General features: G+C 39.3%; 2 protein-coding genes across 2 annotated transcripts; one reads left to right on the forward strand and one right to left on the reverse strand.

Annotated features, from left to right (window-relative positions):
* Nucleotides 1-715: 715 nt before the first annotated feature.
* On the forward strand, nucleotides 716-14142 carry LOC103374845 (bcl-2-related ovarian killer protein homolog A). Its single transcript, XM_008304998.1, has 4 exons — nucleotides 716-1309; nucleotides 3521-3649; nucleotides 7533-7696; nucleotides 11334-14142. Exons 1-4 carry the CDS (start codon nucleotides 1096-1098, stop codon nucleotides 11457-11459), a joined length of 633 nt encoding a protein of 210 aa, XP_008303220.1. The 5' UTR covers nucleotides 716-1095; the 3' UTR covers nucleotides 11460-14142.
* Nucleotides 14143-16899: 2757 nt separating this feature from the next.
* Nucleotides 16900-21134, reverse strand: fam174c (family with sequence similarity 174 member C). Its single transcript, XM_008304999.1, has 3 exons — nucleotides 20714-21134; nucleotides 18637-18759; nucleotides 16900-17611 (listed from the first exon to the last, which is right to left on the reverse strand). The coding sequence occupies exons 1-3, from the start codon at nucleotides 20965-20967 to the stop codon at nucleotides 17608-17610; spliced, it is 381 nt and encodes a 126-aa protein (XP_008303221.1). The 5' UTR covers nucleotides 20968-21134; the 3' UTR covers nucleotides 16900-17607.
* Between the last annotated feature and the right edge of the window lie 346 nt (nucleotides 21135-21480).

The following is a 21480-nucleotide window of genomic DNA, read 5'->3' on the forward strand; positions in this document are numbered from 1 at the left end:
TCCCCGTGCAGCGTGGGTTCTATCCGGGTTCTCCGGCTTCCTCCCACACAGTCCAAAAACATGTTGAGGTTAATTGGTGATTCTAAATTGTCCGTAGGTGTGAATGTGAGTGTGCTTGGTTGTCTGTCTCTAAGTGTGGCCCTGTGATAAACTGGTGACCTGTCCAGGGTGTCCCCTGCCTTCACCCTGAGTCGGCTGGGATAGACTCCAGCCCCCCGCGACCCTAATGAGGATTAAGCGGTGTATAGATGATGGATGGATGGATGTTCTAGTTATTCACAGTCGTAGGTTTTTACATCACATTAGACATGTAATCTCACAGTTTGTTTTATTGATCATTTTGTGTGTATGAAAAATAAATGAAAACATCTGGAAAAAAAACAAAATACTTATCTTTATTTCTTTATTACAGTGAAAGTGAAGCATGTCGTTTCTAAACAGCTTCTATTTTCTGCTTTACAGCTTGACTTTGATCAATAAACGAGCCACTGATGGGTTGAGTTCAAATATGTGATTTTGTTATAGACACACCTTTAATAAAACCCAGTTATTGATTAACAGTTAAACAGGGTCATGTCCCCAGTGTGTGTGTGTGTGTGTGTGTGTGTGTGTGTGGTGGAGGTGGGATGGGCCGGGGGGGCGGGGCTTGTGCTGCTGCTTATCTCCGCCTTTGGACTCTACAATAAGTGCCCTTAGAAGGAGAGTCTGTCAGACTGAAGGCTGGAGAGGATTTTTCAGAGTTTCAGAGGCAGTAAATCCTCTTTTCATAGCAGTCTGTGATCAGAACCCGTTTCCTGTTCAGATGAAAGGCTTCCTGTTCAGGATGATGTCGTGCTTGTTGACCATTAGTTTGACAGCATCGAGTCCTGGAAGTGTCACAATAACTTTATTCTAAGGACGGAGCCTGTTTGCGCGTTTGGATCCAGAACTTCTCCTGGCTTTCATGTTCCTCCCCGTCCAGCCCGGGCTCAGATAGCAACACTTTGACCAGGTTTGCATCTGGAAGCGTCATCCGGGCCATCATCAGACCTAATCCGTCTGCGTCCTGCAGGATAATCTGCAGAGGTCCTGCTGCGGGGAGGCGGATGACCGGGCATGGAGATGTTGCGCCGCTCCTCTGTGTTTGCGGCTGAAGTGTTTGACAGATCTCCCACCGACAAGGAGCTGGTGTCCCAGGCCAAAGCTCTGTGCAGGGACTACATCCACTCCAGGCTGAACCGGGCCGGGATCGGCTGGTCCAAACCCGAACACGGACTGGCTGCATCAGGTGGGACTCTGGGGGAGATCTCGTCGGTCCTGCTGTGGCTGGGTGAGTTTCACTGGCTCGGTGGTTCAAACAGAGACTCATGATCACCCTCAGTGTGTGTTTGTTCCTATGAGGTGCCCACAGAGTTTATATATGAGTTCATATCTGTGCTGATGAGGACACATGGATCAGGTTCTTGGTGAGTTTTCCTTAGAAACGTGTCTGTATGAAGATATAATATGATGTTTGTTATATCTTAGAATGTAAAGATGCAAAAAGTGGAGATTTATTGGACAGATATCAGTGTTTCAGATCAATGTGATCATTTTAGGTAAAAACAAAATAAAGAAATAATTTAGACTTTCATACTGTTTTTTCAGTATTTTTGAAATATATATAATGACAAAAATAGACTGTGTGTTTATATGTGTAATGTAAAATAACAAGAAAAAAATCATTTTATTAAAAAAAAACTGAACACCATACATTACAATAATTTGCAAATTAATCATAACTTCACAAATATTATCTTATTATTCAACAGAATAAACATTTAAAGTCAAATTTAATCCTGTAAATAGCAACAATTACCAGAAATAGAAGTATTTGTTGTAAAGGTTTACATAGATGGGTGTGCAGTTTTGAGAAACTGTGAATGTTTGTCACAACAAAATACTGAATGATGTGTTTTTATCAGTGTGTGTAATTATCTGTACACATTAGTAGTCTGTTAAAGTACAGTTTTTATCATTCTACATACAATTTATTATATATATATATATATATATATATATATATATATATATATTGTAGGTAATTTCGTTATAAATATCTTTCAATAACCATTAAAAAGCAGAAGCAAATTAATACACATGATCTCCATTTTTTTACAGCATTGAGGACACAGGGATCGTGTTGTTTTTCTCGGAAATGTATGGCCACATCATATGCTTTTATATTGAACATTTAAAGATGCAAACAGTGAAGTTTTATAAGAAAGATGCCGGCGTTTTAGACCTTGTGGCCGTTTTCATCCACGAAAACTGAAAAAACAGATAAATACACAAACAATTTTAACAAAATTAAGCAGTGATAGACAAGAGAATAACCCATCAGCTCCTCATTTAGAGAAACAACAATCATATTTAAGAAGCTGAAGGTTTTGCTAAATGTTCACATGTGACTACAACCTTCTAGTGTGAGCTGAAAAAACCCCTCCAGTCGTGTAGACCTCATCATTCAGAAATGTGTTGCAGTTTTGCCTTTCATTTTCAGTGGAAGACCTTCAAATGATTCCTGGGAATCCCTAGTTTGCATAATATTTACCTCCCTGGATGCTCGCCCAGCAGGAATAGTCACAGACTCCAGTGGGAGGTTTCACTTCACCGGCTGTGGTTATCAGAGTCCCTCCAGCTTAACAGTTCACTGGTAACATGGATCTAACAGGACCACTGACTGGAGCGCTCAAGTCTGCTGAAAATTCTGAATACTGAAAAAGTTGCTTCTTCAGAGATTCAGTGACGGTGGAAACTTCAGGAACATTTTAAAACCAACAAACAAGAACTGGCTGAGTCAGCGTGTTTTCATGTCACATCTTGTGCTTCAGCCTAAACTCAGCTGGTGTTTACTTCTCTCCTGCTCACTGTGCTCACATATACTGCAACTTAAAACAGCCAAATTCACAACAAAGCTGCTTTTAATTGTTTTAAAACCTTTTCCTGTTACTGATGTGAACCATCTTTACTATATTCTTAGCTGAAAATCGTAGAGACACATTCTGTGGACATGTGAGACTCATTAATTTGCTGAAACGGGCCCAGTATGATCACCAAGGATGATCTGACTTGCACATCTTGAGGTGTGAATTGTTGTGTAACTACCAAGTGAGGGATGATTCAAGGTGTTAATGGTGGTCAAACTGTCTGGGGAAGGTTCTTAAGGCTGCATTATACAAACCTTTGAGTATATATAAAGGGTTCATTTTCAAAAACAGATAACTCCATCTTTGTAGATTTTCAGAAAACTTATTTTTTGTTGTTGTGTGCTTGAGATAATATCAATCAAATCGAAGCTGAGTGGATTTGACTCCGTAGAAATGACAAAAACAGAGATAACTTAAGTTTTATTGGTATTGTCTCAGGTGAACGATGGAAAAGTGGGTTTTCTGAAGGTTGCAAAGATGGAGTTATCTGTTCTTCATATACATAATAAGTGGTGTCATGGATCTGTCTGCAGAGACATACTGACGGAGTTTATCTCCTCTGTTTTGGTCAGGTGATGAGTTGGAGTACCTTCGTCCCAACGTGTATCGTAACGTGGCCCGACAGCTGAACATCACGGTAGCGTCAGAGAGCATCGTGTCCGACGCCTTCCTGGCTGTCGCCGCGGACATTTTCTCCACAGGTCAGTAGAAATCTTCTTCTGTTAAATCAAGCCATGCATGCAGGTCTGCATCATGGGAACTAACTTTCTCATCAGCTCTGACCTGCACAAACTTGAAATTCAAGATATTTGTCCCTTTTAAGGAAGTTCATTTGTTTATGACAGGGAATGAGGAACTTCACATACTTTAAAGACAATACAGATATTGAAAATTTGGAGAACTTATGTCTCCTATTGATTCTTTTTGTTGAAGTATTTAAGTGATTCATAACGTCCCCCCTCTAAAATAAACCAACCCCAGCCTACTTTGTCATGTAAACACCTCCTACGTAGTCTGACCATTAGAGAGAAATATTTTGGTGCTGCCATTATCCCCGACAGGAGAGGAACCGCAGGGAAAGCATTCAGTCCATATTAGGTTAACATGTTGCCTGAGCGAGTGATTGTTACAGACAGTTTGAACCCCACCCAAAGAGTTCAGTAATGAGTCTCAGCTGGCTGTCTCCTCTGGGAACATAACAAAGCAATCGGCTGCGAAGGTAACCAGGAGTCAACTACAAACTACAGGAAGTCAGGCCAGTTCAGTCCTCAGTAATGGGAAGAGTTGGTATTAAATGCTGTTATGGTTATTATAGCTACTACTGATGATTGGATTTAATGCCAGAAGCGGAAACGTTGTTGTTTTGGCCTCAGTTAAGGCTCGGTGAGTTGAACATAAAACCATCCGTGACAACAGTGTAAATACAGACAAACACTAAAGCTGACAGTCTGGACGAGTCACTGTGTGAAGAGGAAGTCCTGACCAACTGTAGATTACGACCTCAAACTTTCTGATGTCACAAACGTCGAGCTGCTTTCAACGCTGCAGAGATAAACTCCAGCTACTGGGTCATCCTGTGCAGGAGTGCTGGAGGACATGAGCGCATTATTTGGTGTTTATGAAGCACATTTAAAAACAACAAGAGGTGAACTGAAGTGTAGTACAACTCCAATAGTGAACCATAAAACACAAGAAGACAAATAAATAAAAGATTAAAAAAAAGAATAAAAAGTTACAGCACAACAAGGTATAAAGCCAGCGTGTCAAGCTCAGCCCAAGTTAAACGACAAGAAGAGGTCGGTCTTCTACAGCAACTTAGAAGTTCCTAAAGTCTGACCAGTTCGTACATAAACAAGGTAAACTCTCCCAGAGAAAGTTTAATCGCCTTTGTTTTTGTGCCTCCATCTCAGAACATCAATGAGAGTTACAGGAAGTACAATTTGGAATGAGGCAGCTTAACACAGCATGCTACGCAAATCTCATTTTTCATGACTAATCTGCAAGAGAAGTCTGTCTGACAGAACATAATTCACTCCGGACACGCTGAGGTTTTAAAAAAACAACTTTATTTAACAGACACAGAGTTTGTTGACATGTAGCCTCCACATGAGCACAGAAAAAGAGCGACGAACAGAAGATTTGTTGCAGAAAGGAAACACAGTTGTAGCACCGCACAGTGAGTCCAGTGAGGTGACACTTGTAGAAATGTGTAAAAAGCAGGCGTCCAGCTGCTCATTAAAATGTTTTGGGTACAGTTTGATTTATATTTCTCCTCCATGAAGTGCTGACTTCAGGTTAAGATAGTTTGAAGTTTCATTTTGATGCAGATTGGAGCACTAGCAGGAACAACATGAAAGTGAAAGTTTATTTAACTGTGAAAGTGCCATAAAGATAGTCAGCCTCTAACGTCAATCATTAACTTTAATAATTAGACCAAACATGAGCTCATTATTGATCAAAACAGTCACAACTGTCATGTTGTCCATAACGGGGCAGCTATCCTCAGTCGTATGAAAATATTTCAGCTACAGGAAAGAAAGATGCTGATTGAAAACAGGTTGTCTGTCGTCAGCATCTTGCAATCGTCACAAACACACGAGACAAACACAACTATTTGTTTGATCATTTAAATCAGCACCACGACGTTGTGTATGAGCACAAAGCCAGATGTGAATACAATCTAAAGCATGTTTTTTATCAGTGTTACACCACATTAGAAAGGTTCCAGGTTGTTCACACTCACGATTAAACCGCATCATTCAGATTTAATTACTTTTAATTTTCTAACAGATGCACTTCCCTACAATATAATTCTAAAACAATTAATTCTTTTGAAATATGCTTAATCGAGTCATCTGGTGAAAATTCCTGTTTTTTCTTTTTTGTTCTACAGAAAAATATTTCAATGTCTGTTTTCTTTCCCCCTAATATTGTGCAGCAATACTTCTTTTAATAGGTTTTAGTGGAGCCAGTTTCTCTGTCAGCAGCTCTCTTTAAAGATGGATGAACAAATTATAAAACCTCAGCAGCATTGAGGCATTTGGCTGCACGTCTGTCTGTGCCACAAAGAGAGAAAAAATTTAAAAATCCAAACACAAGGCTTGGGACAGCAGGGAGGCAGTACGCTGCACGAGATTAGTGAGCAGATCATTTTTCCAACTCAGTGTGTGTGTCGAGTCGAGCTTTGTGCTGCCACGCCATTTACAGTCAAAGCTTCAGACTATTTCTGTGCTGTTTATACGTCCAACTCATACAAACCGAGCCTCAGCTCCATCCATCTTCTGTAACTGTCGTCTGATTGCTTCCTAGAATCTCATAAACGGAGGTCAGGTTTCTCTTTAATGGTGGATCTGGAATTTGCAGGATTCTGCTGCTGCTACATGTCGTGAGTTAAGATGAAACTATGTCCTTTTAAAAAAAAACAAAGTTATGGATTTAGATGTTCCAAAAAAGACAGAAGGAACAGTAAGCCTGTTTCTGTTTGTACTGTAGCGCTTAACTGGAATCAACAAGGTGGAACAAGACAAATCAAAACCCCCCCCAAAAAACTAAAGCAACATCTTCCTGCTGGAACAAAACCAACATTTTGTCAGTTTTAGTGTTCAGATTGTGATGCGACCACAGTTTTATTGACTGAGACGTTTCAATGTGAACAACTGGACGTAAATAAAACCTTTGGTCAGTGGTTATTTGTAGGAAACTCACTGCATCACATGAGATGTAAAATAAATACAACATCGGAAAAAAGTGATTATATTTAGTTTTTCCGTAGTATATATTATATGGAGCAGATGACTGGAATAAGTCTATTTGGAAAGAATTAGCCGCGCTAGAATGACTGGATTGATTTTGTAGAGGAGTGCATTTGCATTGACAATATGTGATCATTTTAAAAATGCAGAAAAGAAGCCGTTTGGAACATTTGTCTGATTGTGTAACGCTGGCAAAACAATTCAAAATAGGTTTTGAGTATTTGATGCTGAAACGATACGTCGTGCAGCCCGACTCTGACTGCATACAGTCGTCCTCAAATGTATTCATACCCTCCTATTAAAGAAGGAAACAAACAGCTGTCAATGAAATAAGTTGAAATTGACAAAAGTAATAATACATAAAAATTTAATGAAAATCATGACATTGCTTTTAACTTGTGGTTCAACAGAAATATTAAAAAAACAAACAAACAAACAAAAAACAACAACAAGCATGATGGGACTTGTAAACTAATATTTTGTTTTGATTTTGGCCCACTTTAAAAAAATTATTATTATTATTATTATTATTATTATTATTATTATTTTAAACCACAATTCAAAAGCAATGTCTTATTTCACAAAATTACAATTTTGCAAATTTTTATTTATTATTACTTTTTTCAGTTTCTAGTTATTTGAGTGACTGTTGTGAATTTTGCCTTTTCTTTAATGGAAGGGTCTGAATACATATGAGGACGACTGTAAAAACAGCAAAGTCACTTCAGTTTTATACCATTTGCACAAACGACAGTGTGTTTGTGCATCAGAAAGCGATATTTAAACTCATCAGTCGACACAGCTTTAAATGTGTGTGTGTGTCTGTCTTCAGGTGTGACATGGGGGAAGGTGGTTTCCTTGTACGCTGTGGCCGGAGCTCTGGCCGTGGACTGTGTTCGCCACGGTCACCCCGCCATGGTCCATACCATTGTGGACTGCATGGGGGAGTTTGTCCGCAAGAGTCTGACCTCGTGGTTGAAAAAGAGAGGGGGCTGGGTAAGAGAAAACTTCTTTACATGTGGTTACTTGTCTGTGTGGCTGCTTTGGTGCGAGTGTGAATATCACTGATGATGCAACCTTCAGCAACAGAAGTGAAAGTAACAACCAGCATCTATGATTTTAAGTACGGGTCAGTAAGAGATGGTAAAATGATGCCGAGAGATATTCACATGCTTTGTAAACATGTGAATTAACTGCCAGTGGGTTTGAAAGGCATATTATCTTTAAAAACTCACCAAATTCACACCATTTATCAGCCAGAATCTGCAAGAAGAAAAGGAATAGTCAGGTTTGTTTTTTTTTTAAAACTCAAACTAATCATGTGTGATGTGAGGTTCCATCAGGAAACTCAACCAAGTCTACCCTTAAATTTGTGATACATCATCAATACAACATGACGTGTTTAAAATGTTGTCAACACTTAACTGTTTGCTTTAACCAGACTCTGTAAAAACACACAAAAACTCCTCCACAGCACAACAGAGAAGCCATCAGTGACTTAGCTGTGACCAACACGACAGAAATTCTGGTGCTTCTCAGGTGAACTGCAGGAATTTTTTGTCTTTTTATGGTTTATGAGATTATAACTGTGTCAAACTATAAAAATGACACTTCTTAAAGTCTCTCTGCTTCTATCCGTGGCTGTGTTGCTTCCATTGAGGTGCAGGACTTTATATTGCAATGAAAAACGATCCCACAATGAATAAAACAAAACCCAGAAACTTCTTGGAGTTCAGAGGGTTGAGTTTGTCAATGTGTAGACAAGATTTGTGGCTGAAAAAATGTGTGAAGCTCAGAGCTCAAAGTTCCCACACTGATGTTCTACATGTGAAAACCACTTTGCTTCAGGCTGTAAAAGCAGGGTCAGAAATCAAGCATGTGCTCACATGTAACTCCAGAGTCACGCACTCTGAGTTCTGATTTTCTGCTTTATGTCTGTACATGGAGGCGTTTTTCTTCTCAGTCAGCGTCTGATATAAACTGCGCTCAAATTTTATTGAGATGTTCTAAAAAAATGTTTAATCTTCTCTACGTATTTACGATCATTTCTCACATGTTTACAGAAGGTTATGATGAACAGGTTGGGAGAATATCTCTGAAAATTTAACAAGCCCAAAATCTTAAACTCTGATCCCATAAACGACGTATTTGTGCTGGCAGTGCACACCCTGCTGTCCTGGGTGTGGCGGTAATCAACATGTGTGTGATGAATATTCAACCTGCAGTTCATTGCGTTATAAAACAAAAGTTGAAAAGAAATGGCGTTCATCTTAAAGAGAGATCACATAAGGACACTTGGTGGTTGGGTTTAAAAAGGTGAATCAATAGATGCACTGATAAAGACGCCCTCTGGTGAGAGTCACATTTTTTTTTAGCTTGTTATGTGTCCATGATGTTTTATATTCTGGGAGAGACATCACGAGTGAAATAAGGAGTCGGTGCCGAGCGTTGCCATCCTGGATGCAGTGTGATGACGACGGTCTCAAAAACACAGATTCAGACTTCAAGGGTTTCATATGTGACACCTTGTTGTGATACCTGCAGGGTGCTTTTTGACAATGTGGAGGAGGGAAGATGAAGGTTTTTGTGCTTGCTTTTCTTGTTTTTGCCAGTTTTGCACTTGCTTTATATCCACCATGTGTAAGACTATTTATAGTGGACACAAGAGAAAATACAGATGAAGCACATCACTGACGGACATTTTACATTTAGTTTGACAATCATATGAAGTGTTTCCCTGTGGTTAAAATACTCGTTTATTTAACGTTTTCTATTACATGAATCCCATAAAAGTCTGCTGACAGCCTAACTGTGCAAATACTAATAATAAACTAATAAATAAAAAAATAAAAAAATAAAACTAATAATATTTTTGGGGTCTCTTTACTGGTTTGGGTCTGCAAGGTGGTGCAGTGGTTAGCACCATTGCCTCGCAGCTCGACGGTCGACGGTTCGCGTCCCGGTCAGGACACCGAGGATCTTTCTGCATGGAGTTTGCATGTTCTCCCCGTGCTGCGTGGGTTCTCTGACTTCCTCTCACAGTCCAAAAACATGTTGAGGTTAATTGGTGATTCTAAATTGTCCGTAGGTGTGAATGTGAGTGTGCTTGGTTGTCTGTCTCTAAGTGTAGCCCTGTGATAGACTGGTGACCTGTCCAGGGTGTCCCCTGCCTTCACCCTGAGTCAGCTGGGATAGACTCCAGCCCCCCATGACCCTAGTGAGGACTAAGCGGTGTATAGATAATGGATGGATGGATGCATTGGTTTGAAAAGAATGGGAATCCCTTGTGCTTGCATTCACTGCAAAGATGAGACTCCAGCTGGACAATGAAGAAGAAACGTATTGAAATTGTATTTAATTGCATGATGCTGCCATTAAAACATTGTGCAAGTTCGAAAAAGACATTATATAGTTGAATCCATGTATTAGGGTTATTAAGACGTCGCGGTGGACAAAGTTTCTTCTTTTAAGCTAATCAAGTGTTTCTCCTCAAATTTCTGTCAGCAGTTGGAGATAAATATCTGTTTTTGTGGAGGATGTTGGATCTAAAGTTTGTCTAACTGTGATAAAGTTCATGATATCAGTAGCAGAAATCGCTAGAGGGAACCAGTGGAGCTCGTTATTTTGAACTATTGATCGTCAACCTTGGTAGTCTTGTAACTGTTGGAGAAAACAACCTGAGAATTCGAGGTCTAAGGATGTGAAATTAAAGGATGACTCCTGTTTGATGCTTCACACTGTGTCACCTAGATTCCTAACAAATGTGCACAGAAGAGCCGATCCAGAACTGCAGACCGGTTCCACTTTAAAAAGCAATAAACTGGAGCTTCAGACAAAACAGCAGATGATCTTCTGCAGAATCCTGTTATTGGGAAAAGCCTGTTTGATGAAGTCCTGCAGAAGCAGTGAAGTGAACCTCGGGCACCAGACGAACGAGGCCTGACGACGTGCTTCAGTCTGCTCTGCTGGAAACAGCACAACAAGTGAATCCTGGGAAACATGGCACCAAAGCCTGGTTTGTTTTGAAGATAAGTGGAGTGTGACAAAATGAAGAGCAATGCATTGTATAACTGACCTCATAAGCACGAACCAGAGAGCTGTTTTTCACCGCCGCCGTCCAGACTCAAACGTTCCTACACTGAGGGATGATGTCAGCATGGTGGAAACCTACAGAACATTTTGTGATTGGAAGAACAAGGAGGAGCTGCAGGGGGAGACGTGCTCAGTGTCAGGACTGACACTAAACTGTGCTGTCTGTGGTGTTTCAGTGTCTGTGAAAGTTATATACAGTTAAGTCCTAAATTTCCAGAACAAGAAACTTTCTGGTCGCATATAAATTCACATTAAATCCACATTTGGCACAAGTGTGAATCCTTTTGGGCTCAGCTGTAAGCAGATCGGTAATCACTGTAAGCATTGCTGGGAATTCAGTGACGGCTTTGGCTCTGACGAAACATTCTTGTGGGTGAATTGTACTGCAGATTCTCAGAATAGTGAGAAATCAAGAACATGTGTTGGATTTATGAGACGTTCTTTCTGCTGTGAAGCACACACCTGAGGTTTATTTGCTCCAAATGTGGCTTGTTTTGTTTCAGAATTTAGACTCAGGTGTGTTTCTCGTGTCTCCTCACAGGCAGACGTGACCAAATGTGTGGTGAACACTGATCCCAGCTTCCGCTCTCACTGGCTGGTGTCTGCTGTCTGCGCCTTTGGACATTACCTGAAGGCCGTCGTGTTGTACCTCCTCAGGGAGAAGTGACAGTCGTACACTGGACTGGGCAGACGGACCTGCACTGCACACCAGCACCACTAAAGCATCCACTGCTTTGGATTATGTTTACACTCATTTGCACTGAGCCTTCATTGATGAACACGTCTTCATTCACAGAGAACAAACTCTCCTTGCTTCTTTTTCTTCTATTTATAGTTATATGTGGCACACATATAAAACCACATTCTGTGCATTCACTGCTGCCTGTCTGGCGGTGATCTGGCGGTCTCTAGTGGTGACTAGTGGTAACTACTGTACATTTAAAGGTCCCATATTGAAAATCCATTTTATTTGTGTTTTTTGTGTCTTAATAACCTGGAGGTGTAAAATAAAAGCTGTGAGACTATGAAATCGCTTACTGCTGCTATTCCCCCCTCGACTAGACGACCTCCCTGTTTTACTCAGTTACTGTGTAGAAACTGAGGAACTGAAAGTTGTTGAGCTAACAATGTGTATAATCCTGCCTCCTTTCAGAACGATCTGCCTCAGTCCACTGTGCTTATTTACTTTCTAGAGGTGCTTCTGCCAACTCTCAAACATCTCAGCCACCAGCAAAACACACCAAATGTTCTGCTGTTGGCTGCAAGAGTGAACACAAGAGTCTTCATGCACTCCCAGCATCTTCTGATTCAGATTCAGATTTGCTTTATTGTCATTGCAACGCGTACAGCGAAAAGTAAGGTGCAGGCCTTTCAGTGCAAAAAACCCAACTTTGTAAACAGCTATTTATAACATAATATATATATTACATTTTTTTATAAATAAGATGAAATTAAATAATAAACACAAGCACAGTGTATGTTGCACAGAGGTAGTGGCAGTTGCATATTTACAATATATTACACTTATTATGATAAAGAGGCATTGTTGGCTCTGACAGCAGTTGGAGAGAAGCTGTGTTTCAGTCTATTAGTCCTGGTTTTGATGGCCCTGTACCGTATCTTTGGAATTGAAGGTCTTGTGGATTACTTTTATTTTTGATGGCCTTGTTTCCACAACAGTAGAAAAATAATTTGTCTTAGCACATCGTTTGGCTAATGTTACCCTTAGCTGTGATAGTACAACCACAGGTCAGAGCTCTGAAACCTTTAAGAGCAATTTAAAACCATTAAACAAGGACTGGGTGGGTTATTGTGGTTTCATGTTGCCTGTAGTGCTTCAGTGAAACTCAGCTGCCGTTTACATCTGTTAGCTTCTCTCCTGCTCTCTGTGCTCACATATGCTGTATTTTAAGTACAGCAGAACTCCCAATGAAGCTGTTCTAAATTACATATTTTTCTGTTCATTGAATGAAAGGCCGCCTATTAAGGCAACACGTTAACCAGCTGTCACCTCAGAGTCAGTTCCAATCTGCGGCTCTGTGCCAGTAAAATACTGACTTCATAACATCATCCGACCAAAACAACACTACACGAGTTTATGTGAATTTGATATTGTTTTTTAAAATGATGACACAGAGAGAAAGTCTGAAGACAGTCCGATTCTCACACACTCTTGGTCTGTTGTTGTGCTTGTACTAGAGTCTTCTTCCTAAAGGGGGCAGCAGCAGCTAAGATGCGTTTAAAGGTACAGACACAGATGGAGCTAAAACCAGGAGTCACACCGTCACGGTGACATTAACCTTCTTTGCACATTCTCAGGACATGTGAGACTTTTAGTAATTTTCTGAAAAGCAGCACAATGTGGGACCTTTAAAAGTCAGCTGAGAACATTCCTCAGGATTCTGAGGCATCCTATGAGGGCTCGAGGTGCTAACGTGCCTCCTCACTTTCCTCACTCTTCCTTCTTAGCTCCTCCAATGAGGACGTGAGGAAGGAAACACTTGTGTCTTCTATAAGCTCCTCCAGAAGCCTCCTTACTCCTCGTCTCCTTGAGGTGCACTTAGGGGAATTGGAAGATCCTCGTGGCATCAGAGGCGGAGCAATTATTCAGGATGCCAGAGGATGTGAGGAAACACAAATTAGCATAATGAGCACTCTTGGTATTAACCTGGATGTTCTTTAGAGCCCAACTGAGTAAAATACACCACGTTTTCCTCTAACTGAGAGACTGTACAAACACCATTAGCCGGTGAGGTTCAGAAAACAGGAAGGTTTCTGAACAGGACAACAGTCATAAATTACATCATCTAATTTATTTATGCTTTTTCTCTTTTACTTATCAACAGTGGAGACAGTTGTACCCACTCAGTGCTCCTAATCCGTGTTTGGATAATAGTGGAGAGTTGAGTTTTTCCAAGTGAAGTGGAAAAAATATTCTCAGATGATAAAGACTGACGCGCTTCACTGAGCTAACACTTCATGTACACTCCCTAATCAGTCATTTAATGCCGCTTTCCTCCCTCCTCATTGTCTGCTGTGAGGCTGTGTGTCACGTTACTGCACTGCCATGGCAGCAATTCAAGCTGCAGCATGTTTTCCTTCGAGCACTTTGACAACATTTCAGTTCATGAGCAGAATTTATTCCACGAATGATTTCACTTTTATACGGCATGTAGCACGAGAAACAAAATGAGTAAATGTTTGCGAGTCGTCCGCAACTGTAAATATTAATAAATGGTTCTTAAGACAACCTGTCGAGTGTGTGTTTGTGAACAGCAGGTAAGAGATTCATTAGAAAGCGGCGCAGTGTGGAACATTTTGCTGCAAATAAAATCCTGGATTTGGGTTTATTTTCAATGTTTTAATGTCCAGTTTGATCTGCCACCTAAAAGAGAACTATTTGTACACAGGCGTTCAATAAACATGCATCATGCAGGAATCTCATATTCCAAACACCTTTTATGAGATGCCTGTAAGAGTGCATCGTCAAGCTCTCAGTCAGATCCACCGCTTGCTCTTCGTAAGATGTGAAAAACTCAAAGCTCTAAAACAGAAGTCCACAAACCAATGAGTAACATCACAGTGGTAACATATGTCTCTATATATATGTATATGTACATACAGCCTGGGAGCAGCTGTCATTTCTTTCTTCACATACAGTCTGTAGTGTGTAAACACAGCACTGACTTTATGACGCTTGTAAAAATCTGGTTTATATGAACCACACAGTAAAGATTTCAGTCAATATAATAAAAGAACAGCTGAGTACCTGAATGCCTCGTCTCACCGCCTGATTGTCTTCTTGTGACAGTCCAACACCTCCAGATGTGACCACATAAGCCTGCTACCAGCAGCCATACGTCAACTCTGTGATCCTGTAAGACTGAACTGTGGGAAAAACCCACGCTGACACACTGTTTTTAATATGTGAGGTGTTCTGAGGATTATGGTTGTCACTGTGTTCATTTATTGATTTTTGCACAAAAGATTCCTCCTCGATGTGTTTCTTTTACCTTCTTGAGACTTCACTGCAGCACTTTGCAGTTCTGAGGCAGATTCAATAATACAATATAGCAGTGGTTCATTAAAGGTGAGGGCGTGATAAGACTTTCTGTATCAGTGCGTCATTAAAGGAATGAACACACTTTAATCTACATAATGGCATGATTTTATAATTGATCTCTATTAACATTTTAATGAGTAGTCACCTGAGATAATCGCACGAGGAGCAATAAAACTGTAGAATCACTTAATGATGTCAATCTTCTGTCTTCAGCCAGACTCTAGACTTTCCTGTTCTGCAGCTGATGGCGATGAATCTGAACTTAGCTGAGACATGTTTGACTTCTGAAGAAATTCTGCTTATTAATTTAGGTTTGTACCAAACATCCGGAGCCCTGATTTATTTAATCACAAGGAAAAAAAATATGATTATTGTGTAATAATCTATTTTAGGGGAAAAAAACAGCAATGTATTTTCCTTTATATTATATTTGCAAATAGATATTTTACACTTAATTTTAAAATGTATTCTTGCTGGGTATTTTTAGGGTGTATAACCAGAGGTGGGAAGTAGATTAGTACTTCAGTAGATTTTGCAGGTATCTGTACTTTACTTGAATAATAATTTTTCTGACAACTTCTTACTTTCACTCCCTACATTTGAACACAAATATCTGTACTTTCTACTCCTTACATTCTCAAAACTGGCTCGTTACTTGTTTCAACCACTGCCAATGACGACATGATGCAAAAGACGTAACAACAAATGTCTTTATCTTTCCCAGCAGTGTGCAGTTTGTCACTGAAGCTAAACACAGCCCTGCCTGCCTCAGCTGCCTGCAAGAGGCTTTCTAGCACCACAGGACTGATACTCAGACCCAAAAGGGCAAGAACTTTGAGAACCAGCTTCTACTGAGGCTCAATAAAAGATTTTGGTAGTCGTGAAGAGATGAGTTTTTCCATGTTGACTATAATGTTTAATGTTTATCATGTTGCTGAAATGGAAAACTGTTCAGTGATGTTTTTCTCTGTAGCAGCACTTTGCAGGTTCTTAAAGGAGGAAAACAATCCTGTTTTCTGTCTTTTTGGTTATCAAAAGAAGCATCGTGTATCATCGAAGCTAAAAATTCATTTTTACTTTTTGTTTTTGTACTTAAGTAAATTTCTGAACCTGTACTTTTTTACTTTACTTGAGTAAAGGAGCTGAGTCAGTACTTCTGTTACTAGAGTCTATTTTTACACAAGTATCTCTACTTCTACTAAAGTAAAGAATGTGAGGACTTTTGCCATCTCTCCATATAGCTAATGTTTTCCACATAGTTTACTCTTTTGTTTTACGTATATATTACTACTATAATGAAACGGTAAAACTGTGACATCTGCTGGAGAACAGCTGCTTCTACAGAGCAGATTCTGCTCCTCGCTGCTGAACTGCTACTGACAATTAGTTCAATCCCAAAGTAGAATTTCCCTAAAAAGCCTCATAAACAGACTCAGCAGCTTCTTTTAAACACTGTGGTTGAAATGTGGGTTTGAGGGGTTTTAATTTATGACTTTCAAGACCTCACATTTAAAAAATCTTAACTCGCGGGGCATCCGGGCTGCTTAATCCTGAAACTTTCTTTTTAGATACTTTGCTTATTTTTGTCAAACATTTTGCTAATCGTATAATTTACTTTAAGTGTTCTTACAAATATTTGTATGTAATGATAGTAATAATCATCATAATAATTAATAGTCTATTTAATGTTGCTTATATTTTGTCTGATATTTTACTAATAATTTCTTAATATTTCTCACGTATTAGACATATTTTGGTCAGATTCTTTAACATTTGTCACATACTAGATAATTTACTAGTATTTGTCATACAATATGTATATATTGGGGGTTTTTTTTGTTATTAGTATTTGTAACATATTGTACTAAAATCGATCTCCAGCCTCCCTAACTGTGGCCTGTTCCAAATCCTGTATAAATAAGAAATGACACGATGGTCTCCTTAAATCAGAGCGGTATGCTTTACTCAGCACGGCTTTCCTCCATTTCCTGACTGACAGAATAAAGAATTACGAGACCAATAAAAATCCAACACAAAGACGAGAAACAGTGAAGTCGTTTAATTTAGAAAATTAGAGTGTAATTATCTTGTTTACATGACGAACCTCGTGGTGCTGTTAGAGCAAAAGTCACAGAGCCTCCACAGTAATTAGGAATCACAGATTTATAGAAAAAGTTCCTTTTTAGCTTGAAGACGCCAGAAATGAAACTCGATACAGCGAGGGTTTCCCAACAGCTCATATCTCTGCAAGTTGGCGGGTCAAAGTCTGAGATCAATCCTGATCAGTCGCAAACCGATCACTGCTGCTGCTGCTGCCTGATATGAACAGGAGTGTGCAGGTCGTCCGGCTGGTCTGCAGTCAGCGTACAGTAGTTTAAAGCACATAGTTGGAGCGGAAAAGCTCAGAGTGAAAAAATACAACTGAATAAATTCTTAGAAAAGACTGAAATATGGATAATAATAATAATAATAATAATGATGATGATAATATTAATAATGAAAATAAGAGTAACATTTGGCCTCATGAGGATCCACAAAAACGTCAACTCCACCATCCAACCCCACGCTTAAAAAAACCTTTATTATCCTGCTCTGGGTCCTTGAGCAGCTTTGAGCTTTGGCATTTATCTTCAAAAACGATTTGGTCCATTTTTTTTCAACCTCCAGCAGTCGCTGGTCAGTGCTTTGTGCCCCGAAATCCATAATCAATATCAGCTGCAGGCCTGATCCATCGGAGGGCGAAGAACTGGACTCATCTGGACAGAGACACAGATAACACTGATCAGATTCATCAGAGGATCAAAACTTCCAGCAGCCGCAACAAACGTCAGACGACCGACAGCAGCTCAGTCGAAAGATCATTTCAGGTTTTTCACCCAAAGACATGAAAATAAAATACTGACATTTTAAAGTCATTTACTGCTAATTGTCTGTTATCTGATGATTTCTTTTATTATTTTATTGATATTTTTCCCAATTACTATTAATTTTTTACTAATATTTGTTTTCACAGATTTGTTTTGAGTATTTTACAAACATTTTACAGACATTTCTTAAAATATGTTCCTAATATTTTCCAGGTAAATATTTTGGACGTATTTTATTGCAAGTTTTTCAGATATTTAATTAGATGTGTCACATATTTCACCACCTTTTTTCAGATATTTTAAGAGTGTGTTTGTCCAATTACAAAAAACTCCAAATCAATAAAAACACAAACTGTTTTGATTTGAACAGCAGAAACTATAAATAGATTGACTAATGCTTCGGCTCTATTTGGATGGACTGGTGGGCAGCTGAATCTAAAAAAAAGGCATCCACAATTTTTGTATGTAAAAAAATCTTCATTTTTAGTTCAGTAAATAATAACTTAAAATAAATGTGATGAAGCACAAAGTCCAACATTTCCATCTGAAATGTGGCAGAGGGGGAAGTATAAAGCTGAAAATGTTCAAAGCAACGTCTCAAACATCTAGTAAATAAGTAAATATATTGCGGTACAGCCCTCCTCTGGATTAAGAAGATGATTTAAGATGAATTAGATGAATTGTCTGAGCTGAATAACATGTTTACTGTTTCCAGCAGTTTTTTTCTTTACAGCATAAAATGATGTAACATTTTGTTTTGTAACATTTTATTTTGTAACATTTTGTTTTGTAACATTTTGTTTTGTAACATTTTCTTTCATAATGGATCATCACCAAAAATGCTGTTGTGTGTTTGCTAGCGTTCAAATAAACCCAGTCTGGCTGATTCAGCGTCGCTGCTGTTGACCTCTGACCTGCGGAGGCTGCGAGCTTCGTAGAGCGTGTCGTCCTCGTCGCTCTCCACCGCCTCCATCTCCACGGAGTCGTCGTAGTTGGACAGCAGGCCGTACTTCTTCTTCAGAGCAGGTTTCTTCAGCCTGACAAAAACATCGCATAACAGACAGAATCATCATTTACAGGCTGCGAGACGGAGCCGAGGCGCAGCTGTCGACTTTATTTGTATCAGTTAGAAAGAGACTAAAGCTTGAAATATGACATCTGTGGATGGAGTTGGTCCTGATATCTGCCCATTTGTATGAAAGTTAATTATTGTGGTTATTGTCACTCAGAGTCAGAGGTTGAGACCAAGTACTGACGAATGACGACACATTTCAGACTCACGTATCGACTTATTGACAAACTGAAGGTTGCACTGATAGGAGAGGGTACAAGAAGTTAGTAGGTGACCCATTTCAGAGGAAATGCTTACATACAGTCAATAAACCAACTTACACAAGCAGAAGCATTAAATCCCTGAATTGATGGATGAAGTTTGGTGTGATGTCAATGAATATATTGTTACTTTTGGATTAATCAAATAGTTTATCAGCTAAACTAGAAACAATAATATAAAGAAGTGTAAGTTTTGAGCCCTCCTAATTCAAGCTGTGTCAACACTAACTTCATATCAGCTTATTCCCTACCAAGCCCTGCAAGTGGACACACATGAAACCAATTCACAAATGCAGCGTTTTAAAGTTTGTCTGCTTCTCACCACTTTAGTAAAAAAGTGAGTTGTGTGTGTTTTAAAAAAAAAAACTTTTAAAGAGTCACTCTTCAGTTCAGCTTCCATCTGATCTGAGAATATTTGTGCTTACTTTCCCTTTTTGGGTGTTTGAGATGCACGCTGAATGAAAGAGCGGCCAATAAAAGTTTATAAATGGGCAAAAATCTTTTATGATACGACGCATAAAACTGCTTCTAATGGAAGAAATATTCTAGATGTGGTTGGAGGTGATGTCAATTGATCAGTAATTCTGTTTGGATTCATCTATCGATTGATCAATTCTACTTATGTACAATTTTGTAAACACCTAAATTCAGGCTGTGCCAAAAAATGACATTAACTTTATAACAGCTTATATAAGTGGACACACATGAAACCAAACTTTATTCACAAATGCAGCGTTTTAAAGCTCCTCCACCTTTCAAGAGTTCGCTGTAAAATGTGAATTATGTGTATTTTTGAAGCTGGAGGAGCCTCTTCGTGTATATGATCTGAAAATACTTGTACTTATCTTCCTATGTTAGATGTATGAGATGCATGCAGCAAAGTGTTTTTACATATTATATCTAAAGCTGCCTTTACTAGAGGAAATATTCTATAGATGGAGTTTGCCGGGACACCAGCTAACTTACAAGCTGTGCCAAAAAGTTGATTTAATATCAGCTTACATCCTGCCAAGTTCCTGTATGTGGACACACAATAAACTAAACTCCAGCGTTTGAATGTTTCCCAGCATTTAGTAAAATGTGCGTCATGTGTTTCCTAAAGCTGGAGGAGCCTCTCGTTTCTAATTACTTTCCTGTTTTGGATGTGTCACATGCATGCCGAATTGGAGGATGGCCCTTACATTTTAACAAAAAGGCAAAAAAAAAATATCTCAGTTTATGTAAGATTGTTTATACTAGCGGGGGTGTTAAATTGCCAGATTTATCAATGAAGTTTGGTGTGGCGAATAAAACTTACACTTACTTTCTGATTATTTTTTCTTATTGTAAAAGTTATACATTTAAACTTTTACAGTTTTGTATCCAGTTAATTCAAATGTTTGCTAAAAAGCGAATACTAACTTTACATCAGCTTATATCCAGCGTGCCCCCAGTATGTGGATACACAGTGAACCAAACTCCATTCACAAATCCAGCGTTTTAGGGTTCCTCTGCTTCCCAGTGTTGGAACAGACGTATACAATGGGGGAAAAATGTTGTAGGTATTTTTTAAAACTGGAGAATCAAGTTTACAGTTCAGTTTCCATGTGATCTGATGTTATCTGTAATTATTTTTAACATTTTGGACATAAATCGCGTTGGCTTTAAAGTAGTTCTCACCGCACGGCTCGGATCAGGAAGTACAGGACCCCGATCACGGTGATGCCGATGAGGACGTACAGGGCCCTCTGGATCATGGAGCTGTCCACGTTGAAGCCATTACTCATGTGTGTGGAGTTCAGCCCGGTGGAGTTGGTCACGGCGGGTTTGGGCGCCGCGGTGACTGGAGCTGCTCCGAACACATCCTTCCCCACGGACACGAACACCCAACATATCGGCACAAGAACCGCCGAGAAAACTCTGGTAAAAGTCATCTTACATCTGAAAACAATCGTCAGGAAAGAAAACTGGAGAAGAGCTGCGACTTTTGGACCGGTACCGGAGTCGGACCGGGGTTTTCCAGATACACGTAGCGTTAGCTGAAGTCTGCCGCCGCTTTGTTGACAGAAAGTATAATCCAACCAGGAAGTGCACCGCTGACATCAGAGAGGAAGTTGGAACAAATATCCCCTCAGTTTGGCTACAGGAAGAGAGTGTCAACCAATCACAGTGAGCCCTGACACCTGCAAGACCAAGAAGAGGGTTTACTTAACATAAATTATAACCGTAAGAAAGCGCAGGTACAGTCTACAGGTAACACACGAGGGGTTTTATTTTTGTTTTTAAAAATAAAATTACGTTTCTAGTATTTATTTATGTATTTATTATTTGTTTTTTCAATTAACGAACTAATATAATAATTTAAAAAAAATCTATACACACTTTATTATAATAACATGATTTAAAACACTGTGTGTGCTGTACAGCCTATACGACAGGGAACAACA

This window comes from Stegastes partitus, unplaced genomic scaffold (genome assembly GCF_000690725.1).
Source record: "Stegastes partitus isolate 25-593 unplaced genomic scaffold, Stegastes_partitus-1.0.2 Scaffold2374, whole genome shotgun sequence".
Classification (NCBI taxonomy): Eukaryota; Metazoa; Chordata; class Actinopteri; family Pomacentridae; genus Stegastes; species Stegastes partitus.

Excerpts from the sequence above, each read along its gene's own strand:
- LOC103374845 (XM_008304998.1), top strand. The coding sequence starts at position 1,096 with ATGGAGATGTTGCGCCGCTCCTCTGTGTTTGCGGCTGAAGTGTTTGAC. Across the intron at positions 1,310-3,520 it reads GTCGGTCCTGCTGTGGCTGG|GTGATGAGTTGGAGTACCTT; the intron begins GTGAGTTTCACT and ends TGTTTTGGTCAG. Across the intron at positions 3,650-7,532 it reads CGCGGACATTTTCTCCACAG|GTGTGACATGGGGGAAGGTG; the intron begins GTCAGTAGAAAT and ends GTCTGTCTTCAG.
- fam174c (XM_008304999.1), bottom strand. The coding sequence starts at position 20,967 with ATGACTTTTACCAGAGTTTTCTCGGCGGTTCTTGTGCCGATATGTTGG. Across the intron at positions 18,760-20,713 it reads TTCCTGATCCGAGCCGTGCG|GCTGAAGAAACCTGCTCTGA; the intron begins GTGAGAACTACT and ends TGTTTTTGTCAG.